The sequence below is a fragment of the Haliotis rufescens genome, unplaced genomic scaffold, assembly GCF_023055435.1.
Source record: "Haliotis rufescens isolate VD_foot unplaced genomic scaffold, xgHalRufe1.0.p SCAF_7, whole genome shotgun sequence".
NCBI classification, from domain to species: Eukaryota; Metazoa; Mollusca; class Gastropoda; order Lepetellida; family Haliotidae; genus Haliotis; species Haliotis rufescens.
In genome coordinates this window covers 14478247-14505145 of record NW_025964361.1, presented here as the reverse complement: position 1 = coordinate 14505145, position 26899 = coordinate 14478247, and the positions used below count along the sequence as shown (strand labels likewise).

The window sequence follows — 26899 nt, the reverse complement described above, 5'->3', positions numbered from 1 at the left end:
GACCGCCCCCAGAACACTTTGTGCATGATCTAGTGACCAGTTCTGATTCAATGATCAGCCCAGGCTATCACCTATATACACAACATTTACACATTCTGTCAGAAAATGGTAAATCGACTTGGTGCCTCTGCCTTATTAACGAACCACTGCCCCCGGAGCGTCCAAACACAGGCACAGGATGCTGATTATTTTTTATATTATACATATATATAGTTGGTCTTACATCCGCATCTCATCACTGGCAGCCTGACACAGATTCAATACAAGAAGAACGCCAGCGCTATGTCCTATTCCTGTGGTTTTACTCTTAATTGTTGTTAAAGCTTGGCGATCGTCTTTATGTACGCATTGAACTCTCTAACTATAGTTCTCCATTCTGGGTTACTTCCCCTGTTCTACCGAAGGTCAAGGTGACGACTAATCGCATTGAAACATGACAACGAAAAATAGAAAATGTAAGTACAGACCGAAAATTACAAGAAAAGGAATACATGGGTACACATCAATCTGTGACTAAACCTCTTATATAAGACCTAACTAGATATCAAGATACGCTGTTCCGCCACCGTCAGGGAATCTTACTAGTGGAAGGCTTCAGGCCCGGAAAGGCTAAATATTCCCCCGTGTTATAGGTTTTCGAGCCCCTAAGAAGAATTTCTGATTTCGTGTCTAATAACAATCCCAATATACTCAAATTAAGTCTTACATTTGAGAACATTTATTTCTGTTAACATGATTTGACCATGATTTGTTAATTTTATAGTGATAATGCCTCGCCAAGGTGATAAGGCGCCATCTTGTTACCGTCACATGACTTCGAGCCCCATCCATAAGGCCTACTAATGTGTTTTAGTAAAAAAAATAATTTTGAGGTATGTTTTCATAACATATTGAATATCTTACCTCTTGTAGCTTGATTCTTAACATAAAGTCAGCGACTAGTAGCCAACACTTTGATGTCCTCAGCGGGTGTTGAAGCGTCTACCTTGATTAGATCTACCTATTGCTTGGGGGCTCGAAAACATGTGACGTGGAGATATGTAACCTTCGCCCTGTCAAACGCATACAGTAGCAGTCTTTATCAATGACATCATTCTATCCGAAGTACGTTTAGTAGCAAAAGACCATGACAGATCTCCCGTACACGTATTTCAAAGAATTTTCATGTAAAAGTGCATTTCTCATACATTTTCATCGGCAAACAAGGACCAAGGATCAGATCTTTTTCATAACTATTCACTGTTTGGGCCCTTTTTTCTACACAGATCATCATCAAGGCGGTAATCGTGACATCGTGAGATCAGAACTACACGATGTGAGCTTGTCTTATTTGGTTCACAAGCAACGAGCTTCACATAATGCTCCCAGGGGAGTTGGGTAATGGAAGCTGGGTAACAATGGATGAGACTGCCCAACCCTGCCATGATTTTGTTTTGAAGGGACATAGCAAACACAACATTTCAAGTACAACACAGTGAACACAACATAGCAAGTACAGCACAGCAAATACAACATGGCAAACAGAACCTCGCAAACACAACATTTAAAGTACAACACAGGGAACACAACATAGCAAGTACAGCACAGCAAACAGAACATAGCAAGTACAGAACAAGACAGAAAAACACAACACAGCAAGTACAACATAGCACGTACACAACAGCAAGTATAACACAGCAAGTACAACACAGCAAGTACAACACAGCAAGTAAAACATAGCAAGTACAACATAGCAAACACAACACAGCAAGTACAACACAGCAATTACAACACAGCAAGTATAACACAGCAAGTACAACACAGCAAGTAAAACATAGCAAGTACAACATAGCAAACACAACACAGCAAGTACAACACAGCAAGTACAACACAGCAATTACAACACAGCAAGTATAACACAGCAAATACAACATGGCAAACAGAACCTCGCAAACACAACATTTCAAGTACAACACAGGGAACACAACATAGCAAGTACAGCACAGCAAACAGAACATAGCAAGTACAGTACAAGACAGCAAAACACAACACAGCAAGTACAACATAGCACGTACACAACAGCAAGTATAACACAGCAAGTACAACACAGCAAGTACAACACAGCAAGTAAAACATAGCAAGTACAACATAGCAAACACAACACAGCAAGTACAACACAGCAAGTACAACACAGCAATTACAACACAGCAAGTACAGCACAGCAAATACAACATGGCAAACAGAACCTCGCAAACACAACATTTCAAGTACAACACAGGGAACACAACATAGCAAGTACAGCACAGCAAACAGAACATAGCAAGTACAGTACAAGACAGCAAAACACAACACAGCAAGTACAACATAGCACGTACACAACAGCAAGTATAACACAGCAAGTACAACACAGCAATTACAACACAGCAAGTACAACACAGCAAGTAAAACATAGCAAGTACAACATAGCAAACACAACACAGCAAGTACAACACAGCAAGTACAACACAGCAATTACAACACAGCAAGTATAACACAGCAAGTACAACATAGCAAACACAGCACAGCAAACACAACATAGCAAGTACAACACAGCATGTACAACACAGCATAACAACACAGCAAGTATAACACAGCAAGTATAACATAGCAAACACAACATAGCAAGCACAACACAGCAAGTACAACACAGCAAGTGTAACACAGCAAGTATAACACAGAAAGTACAACACAGCAAGTACAACACAGCAAACACAACACAGCAAGTATAACACAGCAAGTACAACACAGCAAGTACAACACAGCAAGTATAACAGCAAACACAACAAGCAAGTATAACACAGCAAACACAGCACAGCAAGTACAACACAGCAAACACAGCACAGCAAGTACAACGCAGCAAACACAACACCGCAAACAACGCAGGAAGTACAACGCAGCAAACACAACACAGCAAGTACAACACAGCAAACACAACATAGCAAGTACAGTACAACACAGCAAACACAGCACAGCAAGTACAACACAGCAAACACAACATAGCAAGTACAGTACAACACAGCAAACACAACATAGCAAGTACAGTACAACACAGCAAACACAATGCAGCAAGTATAAGAGCAAACACAACACAGCAAACGCAACGCAGCAAGTACAACACAGCAAACACAACATAGCAAGTACAGCACAGCAAACAATACAGCATGTACAACACAGCAAACACAATACAGCAAACGCAACACAGCAAACAATACAGCATGTACAACACAGCAAACACATCTTAGCAAGTACAACACAACAAACACAACATTTCAAGTACAACACATGCAACACAACACAGTAAGCCCACCACATGCAACACAACAAAACAAGCACATACAATACTAAAGCTAATTTTAGAGTGACATTGGTTAACTTTGAAGGAATTTGATATTTACAAAGTCCCTGGTTTTTAATTGGGGACTTTGTAAATATCAAATTCCTTCAAAGTTAACCAATGTCACTCTAAGATCTGTATTCCAAGTCTAAATTTAGCCAGATAGAAATGTGCTAGTTTCCAAAAGATGTTCAACAGATTTTGACTGACTTTTAAACTTATAATGAATAAAAGAACTTTTTTCAATATTAAATTTGTGTGATTAGGGAACAATTCTATAACTAGAACTAAACAATCGAATATATGGAGCATCAATAAGCTTTACTTACTGCTCACTCCATCATTGTACGGGGTAGACGAGTTACAATGCACTACAGAGAAATAGATTGTAAAGTTTGCTAACTTAGTGAAATTCACTTTCCACTAACATTTTAGCAGACTTAACTAATAAGTTAGTATATTATTATACTTTGAGGCCTCTCATCACTAACTAAAAAAGGCTAAGTAGTGATCAAATATACTTTCATTATCACCACTGTTCGCATGGATTATTTAAATTTTGTACATCTTTATGTTAATATTGTGCCAAGTTCGTTGTAAGTCCTGGTGGTATATATGTATTATGCAAGTACCCGTGAATCTGATGTGCACATCTAATTTCAATATAATATACGTCTCATCCATATTTGACTTATAGCTTTATGAAAATTCACATCATTATTAAACATGTTTAAAGGTATTTAAATTCTCAATACGTTTTGAATTGAAACACATTCCTGAACATGTCTTGTATGTGTTTACATATTGACACATTTTTAGTGTGGTTGAAGTAGTGTGATATACTCATTATCAAGGGATATTTACTAATCTTCTGGCCGCTGTGACTGATTAAGTTAGCAATAAATAACGGTGAGTTGTGTGATCTACCGATCACCACACACACTTCACCAACAATATTAAATGAAATTTCTAATAAAATTAATAAAATAAATTACAGACATAATTTGTTTGGTTGTTGTTTAACGCCGAACTCAACAATATTCCAGCTATATGATGGTGGTCTGTAAATAATCGAATCTGGACCAGACAATCCAGTGATTGACATCATGAGCATTGATCCACGTAATTGGGATACGATGACATGCATAAACAAAGTTAGCGAGTCTGACCACCTGATCCTGTTAGTCGCCTCTTACGACAAGCATAGTCGCCTTTTGCGGCAAGCATGGGTTGCTGAAGACCTATTCTAACCCGGATCTTCATGGGTTTTGTCCAGATATACAACGAACCCTTTTTATAACCAGACAGTGTAATTACATGAGTAAATTGCGTACTTCAGTACAGATTTATGACATGCTATTTCAGGTGGTATGTCACGGTTAGGGAAAAAACATTACAACTCATTATAACTTGTATGATGCACAAATTAATTGCGCATTATACACAAGAAAATACGGTAAACATTACGTTGTACCAGCAACTTGTTTTTGTTTCATTTATGAACTTTAATTCATACACTTGTGTTTCAAATTGCTTCTAAATTCAAAATTTAGAATTATACAATATATCGTGATGCGTATCGCAATACGGCATTGTGCATTGTTAAATATTGTGATAGATTTTAAACCTCCAATACCAAAACCTAGTATTCACTCGACTTTTGTCTCAGTGTGGTGCCAGTACGTCCATGCTTGTGACAGCTAACTGTAAACTAGGTACAGTGGTTACAGTAGGTGAGACCCGCTGTTACAGTATCATCCGACAGTTTGAATGTTGTCTACCACTAATCGCCTTGGAGGTAGGGTTTCTGGACAAACGGAGTTTTACTATGCAAGCTCATATACAACCAAATAGGGGTTAGAATAGGTCCTCAGCAATCAAGCTTATCGTAAGAGGCGAGTCAGGTCATGTGAGTTGCTTAATTGCATGTCAGTTTAGACAGACGTCGTGGGCCATTGCTCATACTATCAATCACTGGTTTGTCTGGTCCAGGCTTGATACTTTGCATATCGCCATCACATGGCTGGAATGTTCCTGACTGCAGCGTTAAACAACAAACAATGACGTACAAATGCAAAGTTTTACAGATGGTGTATGTCACTAAGATTGCATTTTAAGTTTTTCGTTTTGTATGCACAAAATAACCTTCCTCCATGCATGTATTCTCTATCGCTTACACTTATCAACCCGTGAAGATCTAGGTTAACATTTTAACCATGCTTGTCGTAAGAGGCGACTAAGGGATCGGGTGGTCAAGCTTGCTGTTGTTCATTGGTGTCAGATATCGCAATTGCGTGGATTAATGCTCATGACGTCATTGTCTGGTCTAGAATCGACTATTTACAGGCCGCCGTCATATAGCTGGAATAATGCTATGTGCGGAGTTAAACAAACAAACAAATAAACAAAAAACCTGTCACTTATTTTTTGCAGATTCTTTGGAATCCTGGATGAAGACAACGAAAAGTCGGCTGAAACACTTTCTCACACTGGCTCTACTCCTTATTATTCTGTTCATCGTGTTTTCGGCATCGGGTGCTCTCCCCTTCACAAGGACACCCCTGAATAATGTTGACCCATATTCACAGTATGGCAAGGTACCAACAATACTTTTGTATATTCTACGGACCCTGACATTGATTCCGCTACCAATAATGCTAAGTAACTTCTTCGGGATAATATTTTGCAACACATATCCTGTTCCTTCCAGGGTTGTGACGTCACTGACACACGGGTCAATATGCTTCCGGGTGGTCACACGAGGCACGTACCCAGATTTAGTGAAGAGAAACCTCAGAAGAAATATCGAACTGTGTTCAAAGGCAGGACTGCAGAATTATACCTTTGAAGTTGTGACGGATAACCCAATATCCATCACTGGATTACTGAACGTGAGAGAACTGCTTGTGCCAAAGTGGTACAAGACATCACGGGAGAGTTTATTCAAAGCACGTGCATTGCAGTACTCGCTAGAAGATGACGTCACTGTTTTGAAAGAGAGTGATTGGATAGTCCATTTAGACGAGGAGACTCTGCTCACTGAGTCTTCACTCGCAGGAGTGTTGAACTTTATCCGTTCAGGGGAGTATGAGTTTGGACAAGGAGTTATCACATACGCAAGCGATTCGGTCGTATGTTGGATTACGACTTTAGCCGATCTAATCCGAGTGGGTGGAGATTATGGCAATTTGAGATTCACCCTTGGCCAGCTACACAAACCTGTTTTCAGCTGGAAGGGTTCGTTTATTGTAGCGAATGCCAGCGCTGAGAAAAAGGTTTCTTTTGACTTTGGTCCAGAAGGAAGCCTAGCTGAAGACTGTTTCTTTGCCCTCATGGCGTGGAAGGAAGGGTACAAATTTGGATACGTAGAAGGTGAAATGTGGGAAAAGTCTACGTTTTCAGTCATGGATTTTATTCAACAGCGGAAGCGATGGATTCAAGGCGTATCCCTCGCGTTCCTAAGCAAACAGATTCCTATAAGATACAAACTCGGGATCGGTGTCATGGTGTTGGCGTGGGCTTTCATGCCAGTGACGTCACTGAATATTCTTCTTGTTCCGATGTGCCCCTTGTCAGTACATCCAGTGGTCAATACGCTAAGTGCATTTTCAGGAGGCGTTGCCATATTTCTATTCATGTTTGGGGCTATTAAGTCATTCACCATCCGAACTCATGGGTTATTCAGATTTATACTGTTATGTACTTTAGCAGTAGGTATCGCGCCCATATCTCTGATATTGGAAAGCATGGGAGTAATTCTAGCAGCCGTGTCAAAACAAGGGAGGGAATTCCACATTGTAAAGAAAGATTCAGAGAGAACTATCACGGTGTAATTGTTTTGCAGTTGTAATGACAGTGTATTCTAAGACGGCTGATATGAGCGTCTGTCTCGGGTATTTGATGCATAGACGTGTAATTTGAGGCAGGTGATAACGGTTTTAGTCACACCTGTAGTCAGATCTATTCCAAACAAACATCTGGAAAACTATGGCAAATCTGCTTTAATGGGACAGTGGAACAGTAAAATATGCCCTCACTTAATGGCTCAGATAGTAATTTCCTAACCCAAACGAATTTGTACCCCTAAAGCTGGAAACTTCGAAACGCTAAATGTCTCCAGCAACCCATGCATGTCGTAAGGGGCGACTAACGGGATCGGGTGGTCAGACTCGCTGACTTGATGGTTGATGCTTGTAATTGTATTCTTAATTGCGTGGATCGATGCTCATGATGTCAATTACTGGATTGTCTGGTCAAGACTCATATAGCTGGAATATTGCTGAGTGTGACGGCATTAAACAACAATCAAACAAATCTAAAATTGCCTTGTTTAGACAGTATTATCGTTGGATAGGTTTCCAACCACACTTTTCAGACGGCTATGTTTATCGCGATTCTCTTGCTATAATGTGTTGTGTGATGTCACGGTGGAGCAGTTCATTCATCGCATAGGAATAGAGGACAAAACAGAGGCTATTGATATTTCAGGAAACAGATTTATCACCTCGCAATCATTGCATTAAGACACCCACATAAAGCTGGACTATTGTGTATATTGCATAAACGTACCTAATGCATAATTGCATCATTCAAAGTTATTGAATGAAAATCATCATCACTTTATGTACCTTCACCTAGTATTATTGTTAAATATACATATCCAATCTCCATCTCGACTGCTACCAGGATCAAGGAGCCCAAAAGGAATTGCTCATTTCTAGGGGTACGAATTCGTTTGGTTTACGAATTTATATACACCCACAGTAAAACCGTAAATACACAAAACCTCAATCAACTTATAAAACAAATAGATATCAGTAAAACAAGAAATTATGGTTCAGTCATTATTGTCGGTAGTGGATTTTGAATGTTTGCTAAGTGTCACTTGGGCTGTCTGCCCCTGTTGTATAATGATGGGAAGTATTACTTTGGCCTCTGTAACCAAATGTCTGCCCCTGTTGTATAATGATGGGAAGTATTACTTTGGCCTCTGTCACCAAATGTCTGCCCCTGTTGTAGAATGATGGGAAGTATTACTTTGGCCTCTGTAACCAAATGTCTGCCCCTGTTGTATAATGATGGGAAGTATTACTTTGGCCTCTGTCACCAAATGTCTGCCCCTGTTGTATAATGATGGGAAGTATTACTTTGGCCTCTGTCACCAAATGTCTGCCCCTGTTGTATAATGATGGGAAGTATTACTTTGGCCTCTGTAACCAAATGTCTGCCCCTGTTGTATAATGATGGGAAGTATTACTTTGGCCTCTGTAACCAAATGTCTGCCCCTGTTGTATAATGATGGGAAGTATTACTTTGGCCTCTGTCACCAAATGTCTGCCCCTGTTGTATAATGATGGGAAGTATTACTTTGGCCTCTGTAACCAAATGTCTGCCCCTGTTGTATAATGATGGGAAGTATTACTTTGGCCTCTGTAACCAAATGTCTGCCCCTGTTGTATAATGATGGGAAGTATTACTTTGGCCTCTGTCACCAAATGTCTGCCCCTGTTGTATAATGATGGGAAGTATTACTTTGGCCTCTGTAACCAAATGTCTGCCCCTGTTGTATAATGATGGGAAGTATTACTTTGGCCTCTGTAACCAAATGTCTGCCCCTGTTGTATAATGATGGGAAGTATTACTTTGGCCTCTGTAACCAAATGTCTGCCCCTGTTGTATAATGATGGGAAGTATTACTTTGGCCTCTGTCACCAAATGTCTGCCCCTGTTGTATAATGATGGGAAGTATTACTTTGGCCTCTGTCACCAAATGTCTGCCCCTGTTGTATAATGATGGGAAGTATTACTTTGGCCTCTGTCACCAAATGTCTGCCCCTGTTGTATAATGATGGGAAGTATTACTTTGGCCTCTGTAACCAAATGTCTGCCCCTGTTGTATAATGATGGGAAGTATTACTTTGGCCTCTGTAACCAAATGTCTGCCCCTGTTGTATAATGATGGGAAGTATTACTTTGGCCTCTGTCACCAAATGTCTGCCCCTGTTGTATAATGATGGGAAGTATTACTTTGGCCTCTGTCACCAAATGTCTGCCCCTGTTGTATAATGATGGGAAGTATTACTTTGGCCTCTGTCACCAAATGTCTGCCCCTGTTGTATAATGATGGGAAGTATTACTTTGGCCTCTGTAACCAAATGTCTGCCCCTGTTGTATAATGATGGGAAGTATTACTTTGGCCTCTGTCACCAAATGTCTGCCCCTGTTGTATAATGATGGGAAGTATTACTTTGGCCTCTGTCACCAAATGTCTGCCCCTGTTGTATAATGATGGGAAGTATTACTTTGGCCTCTGTCACCAAATGTCTGCCCCTGTTGTATAATGATGGGAAGTATTACTTTGGCCTCTGTAACCAAATGTCTGCCCCTGTTGTATAATGATGGGAAGTATTACTTTGGCCTCTGTCACCAAATGTCTGCCCCTGTTGTATAATGATGGGAAGTATTACTTTGGCCTCTGTCACCAAATGTCTGCCCCTGTTGTATAATGATGGGAAGTATTACTTTGGCCTCTGTAACCAAATGTCTGCCCCTGTTGTATAATGATGGGAAGTATTACTTTGGCCTCTGTAACCAAATGTCTGCCCCTGTTGTATAATGATGGGAAGTATTACTTTGGCCTCTGTCACCAAATGTCTGCCCCTGTTGTATAATGATGGGAAGTATTACTTTGGCCTCTGTCACCAAATGTCTGCCCCTGTTGTATAATGATGGGAAGTATTACTTTGGCCTCTGTCACCAAATGTCTGCCCCTGTTGTAGAATGATGGGAAGTATTACTTTGGCCTCTGTAACCAAATGTCTGCCCCTGTTGTATAATGATGGGAAGTATTACTTTGGCCTCTGTAACCAAATGTCTGCCCCTGTTGTATAATGATGGGAAGTATCACTTTGGCCTCTGTAACCAAATGTCTGCCCCTGTTGTATAATGATGGGAAGTATTACTTTGGCTGTCTGTCACCAAATGTCTGCCCCTGTTGTTGAATGATGGGAAGTATTACTTTGGCCTCTGTAACCAAATGTCTGCCCCTGTTGTAGAATGATGGGAAGTATTAATTTGGCCTCTGTAACCAAATGTCTGCCCCTGTTGTAGAATGATGGGAAGTATTACTTTGGCCTCTGTAACCAAATGTCTGCCCCTGTTGTATAATGATGGGAAGTATTACTTTGGCCTCTGTAACCAAATGTCTGCTCCTATTGTAGAATGATGGGAAGTATTACTTTGGCTGTCTGTCACCAAATGTCTGCCCCTGTTGTAGAATGATGGGAAGTATTACTTTGGCTGTCTGTCACCAAATGTCTGCCCCTGTTGTAGAATGATGGGAAGTATTACTTTGGCTGTCTGTCACCAAATGTCTGCCCCTGTTGTAGAATGATGGGAAGTATTACTTTGGCCTCTGTCACCAAATGTCTGCCCCTGTTGTATAATGATGGGAAGTATTACTTTGGCCTCTGTAACCAAATGTCTGCCCCTGTTGTATAATGATGGGAAGTATTACTTTGGCCTCTGTAACCAAATGTCTGCTCCTATTGTTTAATGATTATCTAAGAGTAATCATTGATATTGATTGAAAGCCCTAAAGTGAGGTAGGTGTAAGATGTTCCCACTTTAGCGTCTGGGAGTTTGGTTTTATGTTGCTTTGAAAAATATTTCAGCTTAATGTGGATGGAAAAGGCCTAGGAGTCACGATGAATGACTGAAACATATGTCACTATTTTTAATCAGGATTGTAGTGACAAACAGTTTTTATACAATACCTGACACTCCTTTTTCCTCTTCTCATAGGTGCACATTACAGTTTGTTATTCAAGATAATGTTTCATATATTTCTGCGTCCTACTTATAAAGCTAGATACCACCCACATCCTTCATAGAGATACTATTGTTTGTTCACAACTGCAGTTCCACCTGTGTCACAGTGGTCCGTCCATAATCTGAGCCTGGACCATACTCTGGTCGATACCATGAGCACCAAGATTGTCACCGGACTCTGGCAGTCTGATCCACTTAGACACCTCTTAAAACAAGCAAGGGTTATTGTGCATTCATTCTTACTAAACATCCCAATACAGATATGGAATACAGAAGTGGAAATAGTTGGAATGACAGGAGTGAATTGCCAATTTACCAGAGACATATATTTGCATTACTATATATAGGCACACATACAAACCAAAGACCCGTGAAGATTTGGGGTAGAATAGGTCTTCAGCAACCCATGCTTGCTGTAAAAGGCGACTATGCTTGTTGTAAGAGGCGACTAACGGGATCTGGTGGTCAGGCTCGCTGACTTGGTTTGATGCATGTCATCGATCCCAATTGCGTGGATCGATGCTCATGATATCAATCACTGGATTGTCTGGTCCAGATTCAATTATTTACAGACCGCCATCATATAGCTGGAATATTGCTGAGTGTGGCCTTAAACAACAAACCATCCAACCAACCTCAAACCAAAACCAGTATGGGTTTCAAATTGTCTGGTCCAGAATTGATTACTTACACGCCGCTACCATATAGCTGGAATATTGCTGAATGTTTTGTTAAGCAAATAAAACACACAAAGCATTCAACAACAAAAAGATGTAACGCATAGGAGAAACTTGTTGAGCTGGATCAGGTTGAAAAACAACCACACTATAAATCTCATCATAAAAACTGAACACAATATTTATTGTCCGATAAATGATAAAGTTACAAGCAGTTGCTGCTATAATTTGACGTGAACAATGGATACACAGCAAAACCAAATATTGGCCATACAGAGTCAGTGAATTGCTTCAATGATGCTATATATGGAGCATAAGTTAACAGCAATGTGTAGAAGCAAGAATACTAGTTCCTGGAGGACCTGGCAGTTAGAGGGTGGGAGTGAAAGTGGGTCTCACAGATTCATGTCCTGAAAAATTGTGCAAGTAAATGAGGTTTCAGGTCCCTTTATCAGATTTCAGTTATATCAGGGCATGTCAGCTTGTCGTGGGAGGCAAATCCAAAGTGATGAGCATGCTGACAAGTCATAACCAATCTGGGATTCAAAGACTTGGTTCTCTGGCCAAAACTTTTCAAAATATAGTGCAGGCGGGCGGTGGTTTTTTTGTGTGTGTGGCTTGTTCACAATAGTATGTAACCAAATAAACAGTTGTGTACCATTAACCTCCCTCCAAAAGCAAGCATACAAACTCCAATTGCCAGCAGGACCGTAACACAAGATACAGTAAAGCAGTGCGGACCTAAAGTGAAGTAACTGTGTGCTATATTGGAATGCATAGTTTTTAAGTATTGGGATTATTTTATTATTTTGAAAATGGAAATAAAAACGAAATGTGGGGCAGACTTTATGATGCTGCGGGTGGTGCCTGAGAACCAAGACTATTATTTTTTATCCCTAAGGAACATTTCTGTCCTCAAAACCTGAACAACTGAGGGAAGTTCGTGATCCAAATGAACAACTGCATATGGTTAAAATGCCTAAAACATTTGATAACTACTTTGGCAGTTGTGTGTACTGGGGCAGGATCACAAACCAAATGGCCAAGAATGGGTGGCCAAAACACAAACATTCTTAAACACTAATCTGACAATCCAGGCCCACTCAACCCTTTAATAAATGACAGTGTCCTTCAGGACAAAGTTGCACGCTGCCATATTGGATATGGCAACCTAAACAAACATTTGTATCTGTAAAAACAAACATTTGTATCTGTAAAAACAAACATGGTACAGAATTAGAAAATTCAACACATATACCAGATATACACTCACAAAATCAAATAGCCTTCTAAAGGGAAGTTTCACAATGGTTGCCATAGTTACAACTGAAACACCATATTGTATTGGGATATGATTCTAAATCCATAAGTCTTAGACTTAAAACAGTACACAATAAACAAAACTTAATAATGGACAATAATAGTTGAAAAACAAAGTTTGCAGCAGTTGGCAACTGTCCATCTGTCTGGATGAGACTAGCCTTGCTCCAAGTCCAAGATAGTACTGAATGGTAAGTCCATGGGTGCATAGTAATTCTATCCTTATAATACTCAAGTCTAGATAAGCAGACAGTACTAAGGATGCCACTAACATTCTTACACTTGTTCTTATCTTTTATATAATCAAGAAATTATGATTTAAACTAATAAATATTCCCTTAGAGACTTGGGCAAGTCTAGGATCAGATCAAGAGTGGCATGCACAGACCCCTCCCCTAAACTCTCTTTATTTTAGCTTTTATATGTATTTACTTTTGTCACCAAGTACATGTACAAAGAACATTATGTGCAAAGCTTTAGCATGTGTATACCCTTGATGCTATGGGATCTATTTACTGAGTTAACCAGTCTTTGAAGGTGCCATGAAGGTAGGGGTGAGATGGGATGAGGCAAGTTACTCTTGATCACTTGAGAAACTTAATGATTGCAGGAGTTACTTTGTTCACAATATCCACAATTTCCTAAAGGAAATTTACTTAGGGAAGGGCTTGCTTTGCTGCTGTGTCTTGCTTTTTGTTGGTTTGTTAACTAAGGCCATCGTAAGCACAGACCTCATCACAAGTGTTACCCAGCATGATGATACCAATACACCATCTGCCTCATCACATCATCATTAGATGCATCATCAAAATCTGGCAAAAAAGTGGTGTGTGAATGAATTCTATCAATCTTGCCAAAACTGACAAAGTGCAAGGCATTAGTCCCCGGTTATCCAGACTGACAAACTAGTGGACCATCCCTGCCTAAAGTGTGTTACGGACCCCTCCCTGTCCTCAAGAAACTAATTATCAATACTATTGAAAAACAAGGAGCAAGTCACAATAGAGTGACACATCAATAACAAGCTGCTACATTGTATAAATGATACAAACACAAGTACTGACAAAATAGTGCCACTAATGCACTGCAGCTCACCTGTATATATCTTGACAGTTTGAAATGTCAAGAAGCCACTTACCAGAAAAGTTGCTGTCGGCATTAATATATTCAAAAAGAATTCTGCACAAGAACAGAACATTATTAACTGAAAGATTTAACACTTAAAACTAAAGATTTAAAGAACAAAATATCCAACAACCAAATAAACGTTGATGGGAACAATCATGCTTCATTGGTTCAGTGGTTTGTGAGCAGATGATGTTTAGGACGAATGATGCACGTTTTGTATTCTTAAATATGGCCAATATGATTTCCAACCATGAGGTCTCGGACAAATTTGGAACTACGTATGGAGACAATCTCACTCACCAAGTTCAGGCCTCTGGCACTTTAAGTGTTGGAAAACAAGATTTCTAAATTTGAATTTTTAGGCATCCAAGATGGCACCTGGTGGACATGTTGTAATTCCAATTTTGATGCTTTCAACAAACTTGAACCCCCTCATAATAACAAAAATCTACACATTTTCAGTGAAAAATGCCAAATCTACAATTTTTATAATATACCCATAAACAAATGGGTTTGGTTTCGATGATATGACACTGTCAGTTTCAAATGAGAGAAATGTAGGTCGTAGACATTTACTTCTTGCGTTAAACTCACACCTTGAAATAATAAGGGCACTGGGCCCCATTATGTAAGGTATGTTAGATGGTTTGTTTGTTGTTAAACAATGTACTTGGCAATATTCCAGCTATATGAAGGCGGTCTGTAAATAATCGAGTCTGGACCAGACAGTCCAGTGATTGATATCATGAGCATCGCTCTACACAATTGGGATAACCAAGTCAGCACGTGTGACCAGTCATTGAAGTGTTAAACTGGTTGAACAAATATTTCAGGTTGCTTTTGGTAAAAAGACAAAGTGCAGTCGACTGACATCAGTGTTAACTTCCCTGTTGATGAGTTACATGTGTTACTAGCGGGTTGTACAAATTTATTAGGGCAGAATCGACTTTTTGTTTGTTTTTTGTTTAACGTCACAAGTGACACATGTAAGTCATAGACAAATGTACCAATCTTATCATGATGTGCTCCCTGGTCACAAGACAAAAGAGACCAGTAGCTCAAAGGGAAAGCAGGGGCAGATGGATGTAACAGGCTGACCATCCAACCTATAGGAGTTTCTACAGGATGGGGTGACACAGAGAACACAATGACTTCTCTATCCTGTACAGGCTGACCATCCGAGGCCGACTTCTCTAACCTGTACAGGCAGACCATCCCCACTATAGGAGTTTCTACAGGATGGTGACACAGAGAACACAATGACTTCTCTAACCTGTACAGGCAGACCATCCCAACTATAGGAGTTTCTACAGGATGGGGTGACACAGAGAACACAATGACTTCTCTATCCTGTACAGGCTGACCATCCGAGGCCGACTTCTCTAACCTGTACAGGCAGACCATCCCCACTATAGGAGTTTCTACAGGATGGTGACACAGAGAACACAATGACTTCTCTAACCTGTACAGGCAGACCATCCCAACTATAGGAGTTTCTACAGGATGGGGTGACACAGAGAACACAATGACTTCTCTATCCTGTACAGGCTGACCATCCGAGGCCGACTTCTCTAACCTGTACAGGCAGACCATCCCCACTATAGGAGTTTCTACAGGATGGTGACACAGAGAACACAATGACTTCTCTAACCTGTACAGGCAGACCATCCCAACTATAGGAGTTTCTACAGGATGGGGTGACACAGAGAACACAATGACTTCTCTATCCTGTACAGGCTGACCATCCGAGGCCGACTTCTCTAACCTGTACAGGCAGACCATCCCCACTATAGGAGTTTCTACAGGATGGTGACACAGAGAACACAATGACTTCTCTATCCTGTACAGGCTGACCATCCCAACTATAGGAGTTTCTACAGGATGGTGACACAGAGAACACAATGACTTCTCTATCCTGTACAGGCTGACCATCCCAACTATAGGAGCTTCTACAGGATGGTGACAGTGAATGCAATGACTTCTCTATCCTGTACAGGCTGACCATCCCCACTATAGGAGTTTCTACAGGATGGTGACACAGAGAACACAATGACTTCTCTATCCTGTACAGGCTGACCATCCCAACTATAGGAGTTTCTACAGGATGGTGACACAGAGAACACAATGACTTCTCTATCCTGTACAGGCTGACCATCCCAACTATAGGAGCTTCTACAGGATGGTGACAGTGAATGCAATGACTTCTCTATCCTGTACAGGCTGACCATCCCAGGCTGACCATCCCCACTATAGGAGTTTCTACAGGATGGTGACACAGAGAACACAATGGCTTCTCTATCCTGTACAGGCTGACCATCCAAACTATAGGAGTTTCTACAGGATGGTGACTTTAGTAGAATAGAAGCTCGATTGTAAAGAAGGACAGACTTTCACTGAAACACAACAGACAACATTTAGACATCTATGCACATCATGTACACCATATTTACTACACAATTAAACTGAATTCATTCTTGAACAAGTGAATATTCATTGAATTCATTGTACTTGGCAATATTCCAGCTATATGAAGGCGGTCTGTAAATAATCGAGTCTGGACCAGACAGTCCAGTGATTGATATCATGAGCATCGCTCTACACAATTGGGATAACCAAGTCAGCACGTGTGACCAGTCATTGAAGTGTTAAACTGGTTGAACAAATATTTCAGGTTGCTTTTGGTAAAAAGACAAAGTGCAGTCGACTGACATCAGTGTTAACTTCCCTGTTGATGAGTTACATGTGTTACTAGCGGGTTGTACAAATTTATTAGGGCAGAATCAACTTTTTGTTTGTTTTTTGTTTAACGTCACAAGTGACACATGTAAGTCATAGACAAATGTACCAATCTTATCATGATGTGCTCCCTGGTCACAAGACAAAAGAGACAAGTAGCTCAAAGGGAAAGCAGGGGCAGATGGATGTAACAGGCTGACCATCCCAACTATAGGAGTTTCTACAGGATGGGGTGACACAGAGAACACAATGACTTCTCTATCCTGTACAGGCTGACCATCCGAGGCCGACTTCTCTAACCTGTACAGGCAGACCATCCCCACTATAGGAGTTTCTACAGGATGGTGACACAGAGAACACAATGACTTCTCTATCCTGTACAGGCTGACCATCCCAACTATAGGAGTTTCTACAGGATGGGGTGACACAGAGAACACAATGACTTCTCTATCCTGTACAGGCTGACCATCCGAGGCCGACTTCTCTAACCTGTACAGGCAGACCATCCCCACTATAGGAGTTTCTACAGGATGGTGACACAGAGAACACAATGACTTCTCTAACCTGTACAGGCAGACCATCCCAACTATAGGAGTTTCTACAGGATGGGGTGACACAGAGAACACAATGACTTCTCTATCCTGTACAGGCTGACCATCCGAGGCCGACTTCTCTAACCTGTACAGGCAGACCATCCCCACTATAGGAGTTTCTACAGGATGGTGACACAGAGAACACAATGACTTCTCTATCCTGTACAGGCTGACCATCCCAACTATAGGAGTTTCTACAGGATGGTGACACAGAGAACACAATGACTTCTCTATCCTGTGCAGGCTGACCATCCCAACTATAGGAGTTTCTACAGGATGGTGACACAGAGAACACAATGACTTCTCTATCCTGTACAGGCTGACCATCCCAACTATAGGAGCTTCTACAGGATGGTGACAGTGAATGCAATGACTTCTCTATCCTGTACAGGCTGACCATCCCCACTATAGGAGTTTCTACAGGATGGTGACACAGAGAACACAATGACTTCTCTATCCTGTACAGGCTGACCATCCCAACTATAGGAGCTTCTACAGGATGGTGACAGTGAATGCAATGACTTCTCTATCCTGTACAGGCTGACCATCCCAGGCTGACCATCCCCACTATAGGAGTTTCTACAGGATGGTGACACAGAGAACACAATGACTTCTCTATCCTGTACAGGCTGACCATCCCAACTATAGGAGTTTCTACAGGATGGTGACACAGAGAACACAATGACTTCTCTATCCTGTACAGGCTGACCATCCCACCTATAAGCGTTTCTACAGGATGGTGATGCAGAGAACAAAATAACTTCTCTATTATCCATTCGGTTTTACATGTTTATATGTTCAAGCAGTGCACCTGTTTACTGGTCTGGACAACCTTCCCTCATGACCACATGAGAATCCCCTCTTCATTAGCAAGCTGATTATCAGCCTAGGCAAACTGAGTCACTTATAGACAACTTATTGACCTTGGTAAGCTGAATTTTTAATTTCCCCAGGCAAGCTTTTAAACAGATATTGGTCTAAGTAAGCGAAACTGTAAATTGGCCTGGGGAAACTCAAACATTTTTTGCCCCAACATGTTTGTTGGTGTATTGGCCAAAGCAGTTATTCTCTAACCTGTGAAAGTAAGTAGAATAGAAGCTCGATTGTAAAGAAGGACAGACTTTCACTGAAACACAACAGACAACATTTAGACATCTATGCACATCATGTACACCATATTTACTACACAATTAAACTGAATTCATTCTTGAACAAGTGAATATTCATTGAATTCTCGGAACCAACTGCAGCATCACTTTCACAGAGGCGATAACATGTACTTTATGACAAACAATGAAAACTAACATCTCATCATTACTCAAACAAACGGTTCTCTGACAAATAAGTTTCAAAAACTATTTCAGGTAGATTGACTATTTTTACATTACATTTTGTGGCAGTAAGAAGAAACTATTTGTGTGTATAACCAACACAGGAGAGCCTCTATCTGGACCACAGGCACTGCATAATGTAAGAAACTGGTCAAAACATTTAGAAATCATTATGTAATCTGATAATCGCATGTGAGCTCATTTTGCTCATGTCAATGATTGTGAACTTTTGGAATATAACAGCTTTTGATTGTATAGGTATGTCTAAAATTTAATACAAATTAAGGATTTTGCAAGTTTTCAAGAGTACTTTCTAATATTTTGAAATTGAGGAAGTGTTTGACCGAAACCAAGTTTCTTAGATGTAGATAAAGTCAGTAGAACAATCTTACGTCACAGACTTGCTCATAGTTTTTCATTCATTTCAGCCAAACTCAAAGACTCAAATTAAGTTCAAATTTTGCAAGTGTAAGAAGGAGATATAGTGCAAGGGCACTGTAGCTCACCTAGATATGAAGTCACACAACTTAAAATTTCAACAAAGACATACACATACACAAACGTTGCTGTCAGCATTGATATTCAAAAATTCTGACTCGAATCTGTTGAAAATATCGGTGTGTCGTCACTGGTGGGAAGAAGCGTGTGATACTCAGATTCACATTGGTCCAATGGTTTCTGACGGGATGTCTACCGTGTTCAGAATGTACTTTGAGCGAATTGAGGAGTAAAGTAAACGCTTACAATGTCACAAACAGGTGAGGTGATGTAAGGTGAAATGGGTTTTAACATCTTGTTCGACACCATTACACACATATAGCAATATGCATGTTTGTGTCTGCTTGTACTAGTCTGGACTAGTGCCTGTTTACAGTAGTACTAGCCCACTGAGATACCATGCCACAGTTTATCATATACTGACTCTGCGTTGACCAGTTTTTGTTTTCTCCCCATGATGCCGAGTGCAAGGTAGGGTAACAACACGTACCATCTAAAAATGTTAATTGGTATGATGTGGCCGGCGATTGAACTAACGACCTTCTCCTCTATCAGCTGTTCATTACAATTTTAAACAAAAATGACTGAGTTATGGCCCAAAACAAAGTTAATCAATATGGCAGCCACACTGAAAATCAGATTAAAAACTCTTGATCAAATTGGGGTGGCATCAAAGGTAGGAACAAGCATGTGAAGTCTCAGCTTCAGTGGTCCAGTGGTTTCTGAGAATAAGATGATTATGACAGATGCTGGACAAATAGGCAAAGACATGAGCTCACATGACTTTCAGACTGGTGAGCTAAAAAATGGCTAGTTTTCAACTATTCGAACATGTCTTGTAACTTTCATACAAATACTCTATCTTGTCCTTTTTCAGCCAATATGTTGAGATCATGATAAACAAATATTAAAAACTATGTATTCTGACAGAACGGAAGTCATTCACAAAAAATATGTGTAGGCATATCATAGCATCAGAATTAAGGAAAATATTTTGAAACAATCGTTGACATTAGGGATGTTTGTTTATTATCCATAAAAACTATCTTGTTACAATTCAAACACTAGCCCATTAATGCTTATAAAGAAAATTGATATTTTCAATTATTTTTGCAAGATTAAGGGCATCATTTTGTTTCATTTCTTTGTTGTTGAACACCACACTCTGCAAAATTTCACACATCAAGCTGAAAATGATGGTGTCTGGACGAGACAATCCAGTAATTTACGTCATTAGGATTGATCCATGAAATTGGGACAATTGACATAAAGTCAACCAAGTCATTGAGTCTGACCACCCAATCCACTTAGTAGCCTCTTACAACAAGAATAGGCTACTGGGGATCTATTTTCTCACATGGAATCCCCGAGAACCTGTTTTGAAGAGCATCAAGAAAACAAGGACCATTTTGTGTCAAGCGTCATCAGATCTGTGTAACATGTTGGAAACTTTTATTACAAGTTGCCTCCAAAATCACAGCAACTGGAAATTTGTCAATTTCCAATTCTCAAATCATAATAACTCAGTCGAGGAAATGCCTGGGATACTTGCTACAATCTATCATCTTGTCAAATACTTTGTGTGGTTCCTTCTGATAAAACCAGATCTTATGTTCAAACTTTGTGACTGCATTACCATCCATAACAGGCGATCCTGAGTTGTTGTCATATCAAAACAATTGTCTAAAACTTAGAAAAGTTCTTTTTGAGGTCAAAATGTTTGAGGTAAATAGGATGATGAGCATATAAAACACATACATTTCATTTTGAACCTGTAGGCAGAACTCATAGGCAGAATCTTGGTTGAACCTGTAGGCAGAACTCATAGGCAGAATCTTGGTTGAACCTGTAGGCAGAACTCATAGGCAGAATCTTGGTTGAACCTGTAGGCAGAACTCATAGGCAGAATCTTGGTTGAACCTGTAGGCGGAACTCATAGGCAGAATCTTGGTTGAACCTGTAGGCAGAACTCATAGGCAGAATCTTGGTTGAACCAGTAGGCGGAACCTGTTGACAAAGGCTCCAAAGTGATACAAAATCTGATATGAGAAGTACACCACTCAGTCATTGGTAGAACCACTACAACATGAAAAACCTCAGTCCAATATCAAAGCAACTAGATTTCAGGTGGGCACTACCGAGCTACATGAGGCATTTTAATTATTAAGTGTCCTCAAATGAACTTGTTACTTGTGATCCATTCTCATTTTCTAGTTTTCTGCCGCCTTTTTGAAAACAGCAATCATAATTCTACACAATTTTACAGTTTTCTAAATTTTTCAAAGCAAAATCTTTTTACCAACAAAAAGCTATTGAATTCTCTCCCCATAACAGTTATAGACACGACCACTATTTTGCAACTCTCTGACTAGGGAAGTTCTTGAAGAATCAGTTCTTTTCTCTTAAATATTAACTTATAAACTCCAATCGCCAGCTGGAAAGGCACTGAGGAATAGCTTGGACTCTACACATGGTGTCTTCCCCTAACATTGATAAACCATGCCAATAAGGGCGGATATTAAATTCCCTAAAACATCCAAATGATTCAAGAGTTGATCAACTTATGGATTCCTATTTCTCTATTTTTTTCCATACAAAACAACCAACAACGTGATTGTCACCGTTGTGTGTTGTTTTAATTAATGTCTGTGTATGTAATCCTAAGCTATATAACCATGTCCAGTGTCTGTGTTACTGGAGCTTCTGAAATTCCACTTACAGATATTGGCAAATGGTTTGATCCTCAGGCTTCAAGTCCATGACATTCTCATTGAACATCATTTCATCCTGAACAATTCTGAACAATACTTCTTACAATTCCAGGTGACAGCTCTGCTACATCTATTTACAGCATTAACATAAACTGCTAAAATCATTTTCACGTACAAACTCAGGCCCACAACTTAGGCATATTCAGTCCTCTCCACATACAATGACCGTCTTGCCTTGTAATTCAGGCCTCCTCGAAGGAGCAAACTAACAACAAACACTCAGTTGTCCACTCTGGGTGAGTTTAGTTTGCATTCAACTGTATTTCAGCAATATTATGGTGTCAGCTTCATGTGGGAGGAAAGCCCAAATGTGATACAGGTCTTAGATGTTTTCCACTAATTTTAACCCCTCAAGAAATGGTGCTAACAAACCTAGAAACATTGCCAGGGAGAATCTGGGATTCTGATACATATAAGGGACAAAACTCTGCACAATGCTTGCTTGGTTTTAGAAGGCTTCAGCTCCCGTGCCCCCAGGTACTTGGCATGACATTCATATGCTGGCTACAATACAGACAATGATCAAATAATGACTTCAAGTAACACGCATGCTAAAGCAAAGCAATGGTCCCAAGAACATTGGCTTCATATCTAGCAACATGAGAGACATCTACAGCAAATAAGTCTGTTCCTTCATTCTGTTAACACTTAACAAAACATGGAGACTGACATTTCATGTTCACCACATCTTCCCGAGGCAAGGGAGTTAACCCACTATAAAAGTCCAATTTCCACTCTTGCCAAACTAGGTTTGAGTTATGGAGTTATATTTTGGCTGGAGTAACGAGTCTATACATCGTCCATTCAAACTTTTGGAACGAAATCAACATTCAGTTCATAAACAACACGGCAACTGCCGTGCTGATTTCAATTGATTGCCGGATTTGCAGAGCAAATGTACCGTCTAATAGGCGTCGACAGATGTTTTCCAAATCTGTTCATGTTTTTTATGAAGGTGCTCAAGTGTTTTGATCTACTCTGCGAGATAAGACCCATTTTATTACAAAAAGATCTCGATTATCGATCAGATTGTCTTCACTGGGCACTGCAATTTTGTTTGAAGCAAATGCAACTGATATGAGAGGTTGATTGGTCAATAGGAAGGACATAGAAGGGACACAATCCATAATCGTCACTGGTGGTGCTACATCCGAACCACAAAATTGCAAACTAGTTTGGCAAGGGTGGAAACTGGTCATTTACAGACAGTTAACTCGCTTGCCTCGGAAGATGTATTCACCAGGTCACAGTCTAAGTCAAGAAAAATTTCTTCCAGTATAGTAAGACCAGCTTATACTAGTCCATATACTAAAGTCCATATACTAAGGGTAAAGTCTACTAAAAAAAATGCCAAAATACCTTTTCGGACCAGTAGACTTGAAAGGCTTTGGCACAGATTGAGGTCAGACATCTTTGCATTTGTCAGATTTGAAAATGACTCGGCCTGGTTAATGTGTTCATATGTTTAAAGAGGCAAGCACAGGGTTGCTGTCTGTACACATCAATACCACTGTGGAGAGGCCAAAAGTAGAACTGACAAGTCCAAAGCCAAGGGACATAACTCTGCCCAGGTGAAAAACAATATCTCCAAACCCCACAATGCAACATATAACAATAATGGAGAGAGAAAGTATGAAAGTCAATGAAACGTGTCTTGTCTCATCAACAGACAGCATAATGTACAGGGGCCTACAAACATTACCTGCCTGAATATATCATACTCCATGCTCATGGATTTCAATAGCACAACAAGAATATGATGTTCTAGAGATGTGCTTCAGGGACTTATCACAGATTCTAAATTAAGTGCCTAGGCTGGCAAATTTGAAAAAATCATTATTGTGCAAAACTAGGAATTTTACATCATGAGATAGTCAGAATAATAATTCAACACTGCTTTTAGCAAAGATTTCTTAGGCTTGTGGAGAAAAGTTGTTGTTGTTTTATGTAAAGTCAAAATTTTCTTAAATTCAGAGGTATTACAACATTGTATTCATTTGTATAATGTCTCTTCCTTGGTCCTGTTCTCAGTGAAATGCAAGTCACCTTTCCAAAACGATACTATTAGACACAACAATATTAACATGAAAACAGGAAATCATAATTCCAAGTTGGGAAGTTCTACTGATATCTAGAACAGACCTGGGGCTGAATATCAGCCTCTGACCAGGCCAAGATAAACCCATGTGCTTAATAACAAAAGCACATGGTAAGTTGTGTTTGTGAGGTTGTCATAATGGGGTCTTCCCCTTGAAATAATGTCCATCTAGCCTTGTTACTGCAACTGCATCAAATTGTGAACTTTGAGGATATATATTTACACCATTGGGTTAAAACACATACTAAATAACCAAGGTCATAGTTTTGAAATTTGTCCACCTATGTTAATAAACACACTTACTTTCAGCTGCCAATGCGTCACCTCATAAGTATACTCATGATTATAGCTATTTGTCCGCACAAGGGAGACAACTTTGAAAAGAAGGCCTGTCACAATCTTAAATCATCTCACATGACCTTGATATATTGGGATAAAGATATTGTCAATGCAGCTATTGATCCCCGGAAAGTGAGACTGTGAATGTGTCATGTCAACATCAGTACTAAACAGTGCCTGAGTGGCCATAGGCTTTTGTCGACTTCTTCAGCTTACATGCCAATCTCAAAGTCATGTGTGGTGTAATCAACAGTTTCCCTCTCTTGTTTCAAATCTAAAACTTTATTATGTATTTAGTCATGAAACACTGCTTTATATGTATATAATGTAAGCATTGAAAAGAAACAGTAAGTAGGTTGTTAATGCCTCAACCTCACACTTCAATACTGTATGTTAAAACTGTGTGACAGGTGACACAGGACAAAAAACATGCTACATTTGGACATTTGGGAGGATACATGTAAAGATTCCTACATAAAACGTCAGTAACAGTCAGCTACTGAAGTATTCAGTAATAATGGATTATCTTACGAATGACAGATCAGTAACGACTAACAAGGACGCCATCTCCAGAACAAGTGAGACTGTACAGAATCACACAAAGGGCTATATGTATCTCACAGTAGCTCATCTCAAACAGTGTTCAGCCAGACTCTTGGTGCATTCAGCGCCAAGTCATGTCCTACACTCACATATTCATCTGTTATTTGAAAGCATATGTAACATGACATCAGAGTGTATACTGATAGTAGTAGGTTGTGATGCATATCCAGTCACTGGGTAGCCCTGGGGAGTTGATAGTAGTAGGTTGTGATGCATATCCAGTCACTGGGTAGCCCTGGGGAGTTGATAGTAGTAGGTTGTGATGCATATCCAGTCACTGGGTAGCCCTGGGGAGTTGATAGTAGTAGGTTGTGATGCATATCCAGTCACTGGGTAGCCCTGGGGAGTTGATAGTAGTAGGTTGTGATGCATATCCAGTCACTGGGTAGCCCTGGGGAGTTGATATCAACCTAAAATGGATGTCCATGAACAAAAGCATGATGTCTGTTTCTTGATATGCACATGGAGGTGCTTGATATTCATTGGAGGTGTTTGACATTCCCATGTTGATATCAACACAGAGTTGCTTGATATCTACATTGAGTTCTTGATATCCATATTGAGTAAGCTGATATCCATATTCACAGTGGTGCTTGATAATCCATATGAAGTAGACATCTACATTGATACCCACTTGATATCAAAATGGAGTTCTTGATATCCATGTTGAGTTGATTGATATCAATGTTATATTGAGATTCATATACAGTTCACACAAAGTTCTTAATATTGATATGAGTTTTCTGACATCAATATGCAATCTGTTGATATCAACACGCACCTGGTTCATCAATACAGTGTCTCTCTACTTACATTGAGCTGGCTGATATCCATTTACAACAGCTGAAATCTGTGACCGGCCAATAACTAGAAGAAACATCCTACTCTCACAGTCTATTGCACACACCAGTTGTAGGCATTGAGGAACATCCGGATCCACGGTGAATATGTGTTGTCCTCTCGCCATTCGTACGGCATCCACGGACATTGCCAGGTGAGGAAGCACCGCTCTGGGTGTGGCATTATCGCCAGGTGGCGGCCATCTTGAGAACACACTGCTGCTATGCCATCGGGAGACCCATTGGGGTTGAGAGGGTAGTTGGTTGTCACTTCACCATCGTCATTGACGTAGCGGACAGGCGCAAGGTTGTTAGAGAGGATGTCATGATGTAAGCCATCTGTTTTGAAAACCATTTTGCCTGGAATGCAAAATATGTTGTATGAATTGTTCATTCTGCATAGAATGTAATACAAAGTCTGTAAGTCATTGCCCACTTTGACTTAGGGACACGGTGGACCAGCTGTCTAAGGTTACAGCATACAGAGATTTGTGATCGTGGGTTTAAATCACCTTTTTGCCCCGATTACTTTTCTAGGCTTGTCAGCACCAAAGCCATGGTCCTGGGTTTCACCAAAGTGGTACACTTTGGGCTTTGCTCCTATATTAAGCTGACATGCGGTATAACTGAAATACTCTTCAAAGGGCATGATTCTGATGCACGATATGTATTTGTCTGTACTGATTCAAGACGATACACTTGCTAAAATCTATTACTTACTCCTTGTTTAATGGTATTAAACCCCCTGGCGTTTTTGTGAGTCAAATATAATTTATTTTATTTT

The 26899-nt window shown here is 40.1% G+C and overlaps 2 protein-coding genes across 19 annotated transcripts in view; one reads left to right on the top strand and one right to left on the bottom strand.

Annotated features, from left to right (window-relative positions):
- Nucleotides 1–398: 398 nt before the first annotated feature.
- Nucleotides 399–11236, top strand: LOC124141848 (beta-1,4-mannosyltransferase egh-like). Its single transcript, XM_046510002.2, has 2 exons — nt 399–455; nt 5786–11236. Exons 1-2 carry the CDS (start codon nt 434–436, stop codon nt 7183–7185), a joined length of 1422 nt encoding a protein of 473 aa, XP_046365958.1. The 5' UTR covers nt 399–433; the 3' UTR covers nt 7186–11236.
- A 778-nt stretch (nt 11237–12014) lies between these two features.
- Nucleotides 12015–26899, bottom strand: part of LOC124141849 (phosphoribosylformylglycinamidine synthase-like) — a 73680-nt gene continuing 58795 nt past the window's right edge. Inside the window, exons 25-28 of one of the 18 annotated variants that reach the window (XM_048388335.1) lie at nt 17344–26475; nt 15695–16518; nt 15581–15657; nt 12015–15505 (exon numbers count right to left, since the gene is read on the bottom strand). In XM_048388335.1, the coding sequence (XP_048244292.1) occupies nt 26171–26475 (305 nt within the window). In that variant the 3' untranslated portion in view covers nt 12015–15505; nt 15581–15657; nt 15695–16518; nt 17344–26170. Of the gene's footprint in view, nt 16519–16754; nt 17307–17343; nt 26476–26899 lie in introns of those variants that run through there. The other 17 variants (XM_048388336.1, XM_048388334.1, XM_048388326.1 and 14 more) reach the window with 17 other exon arrangements.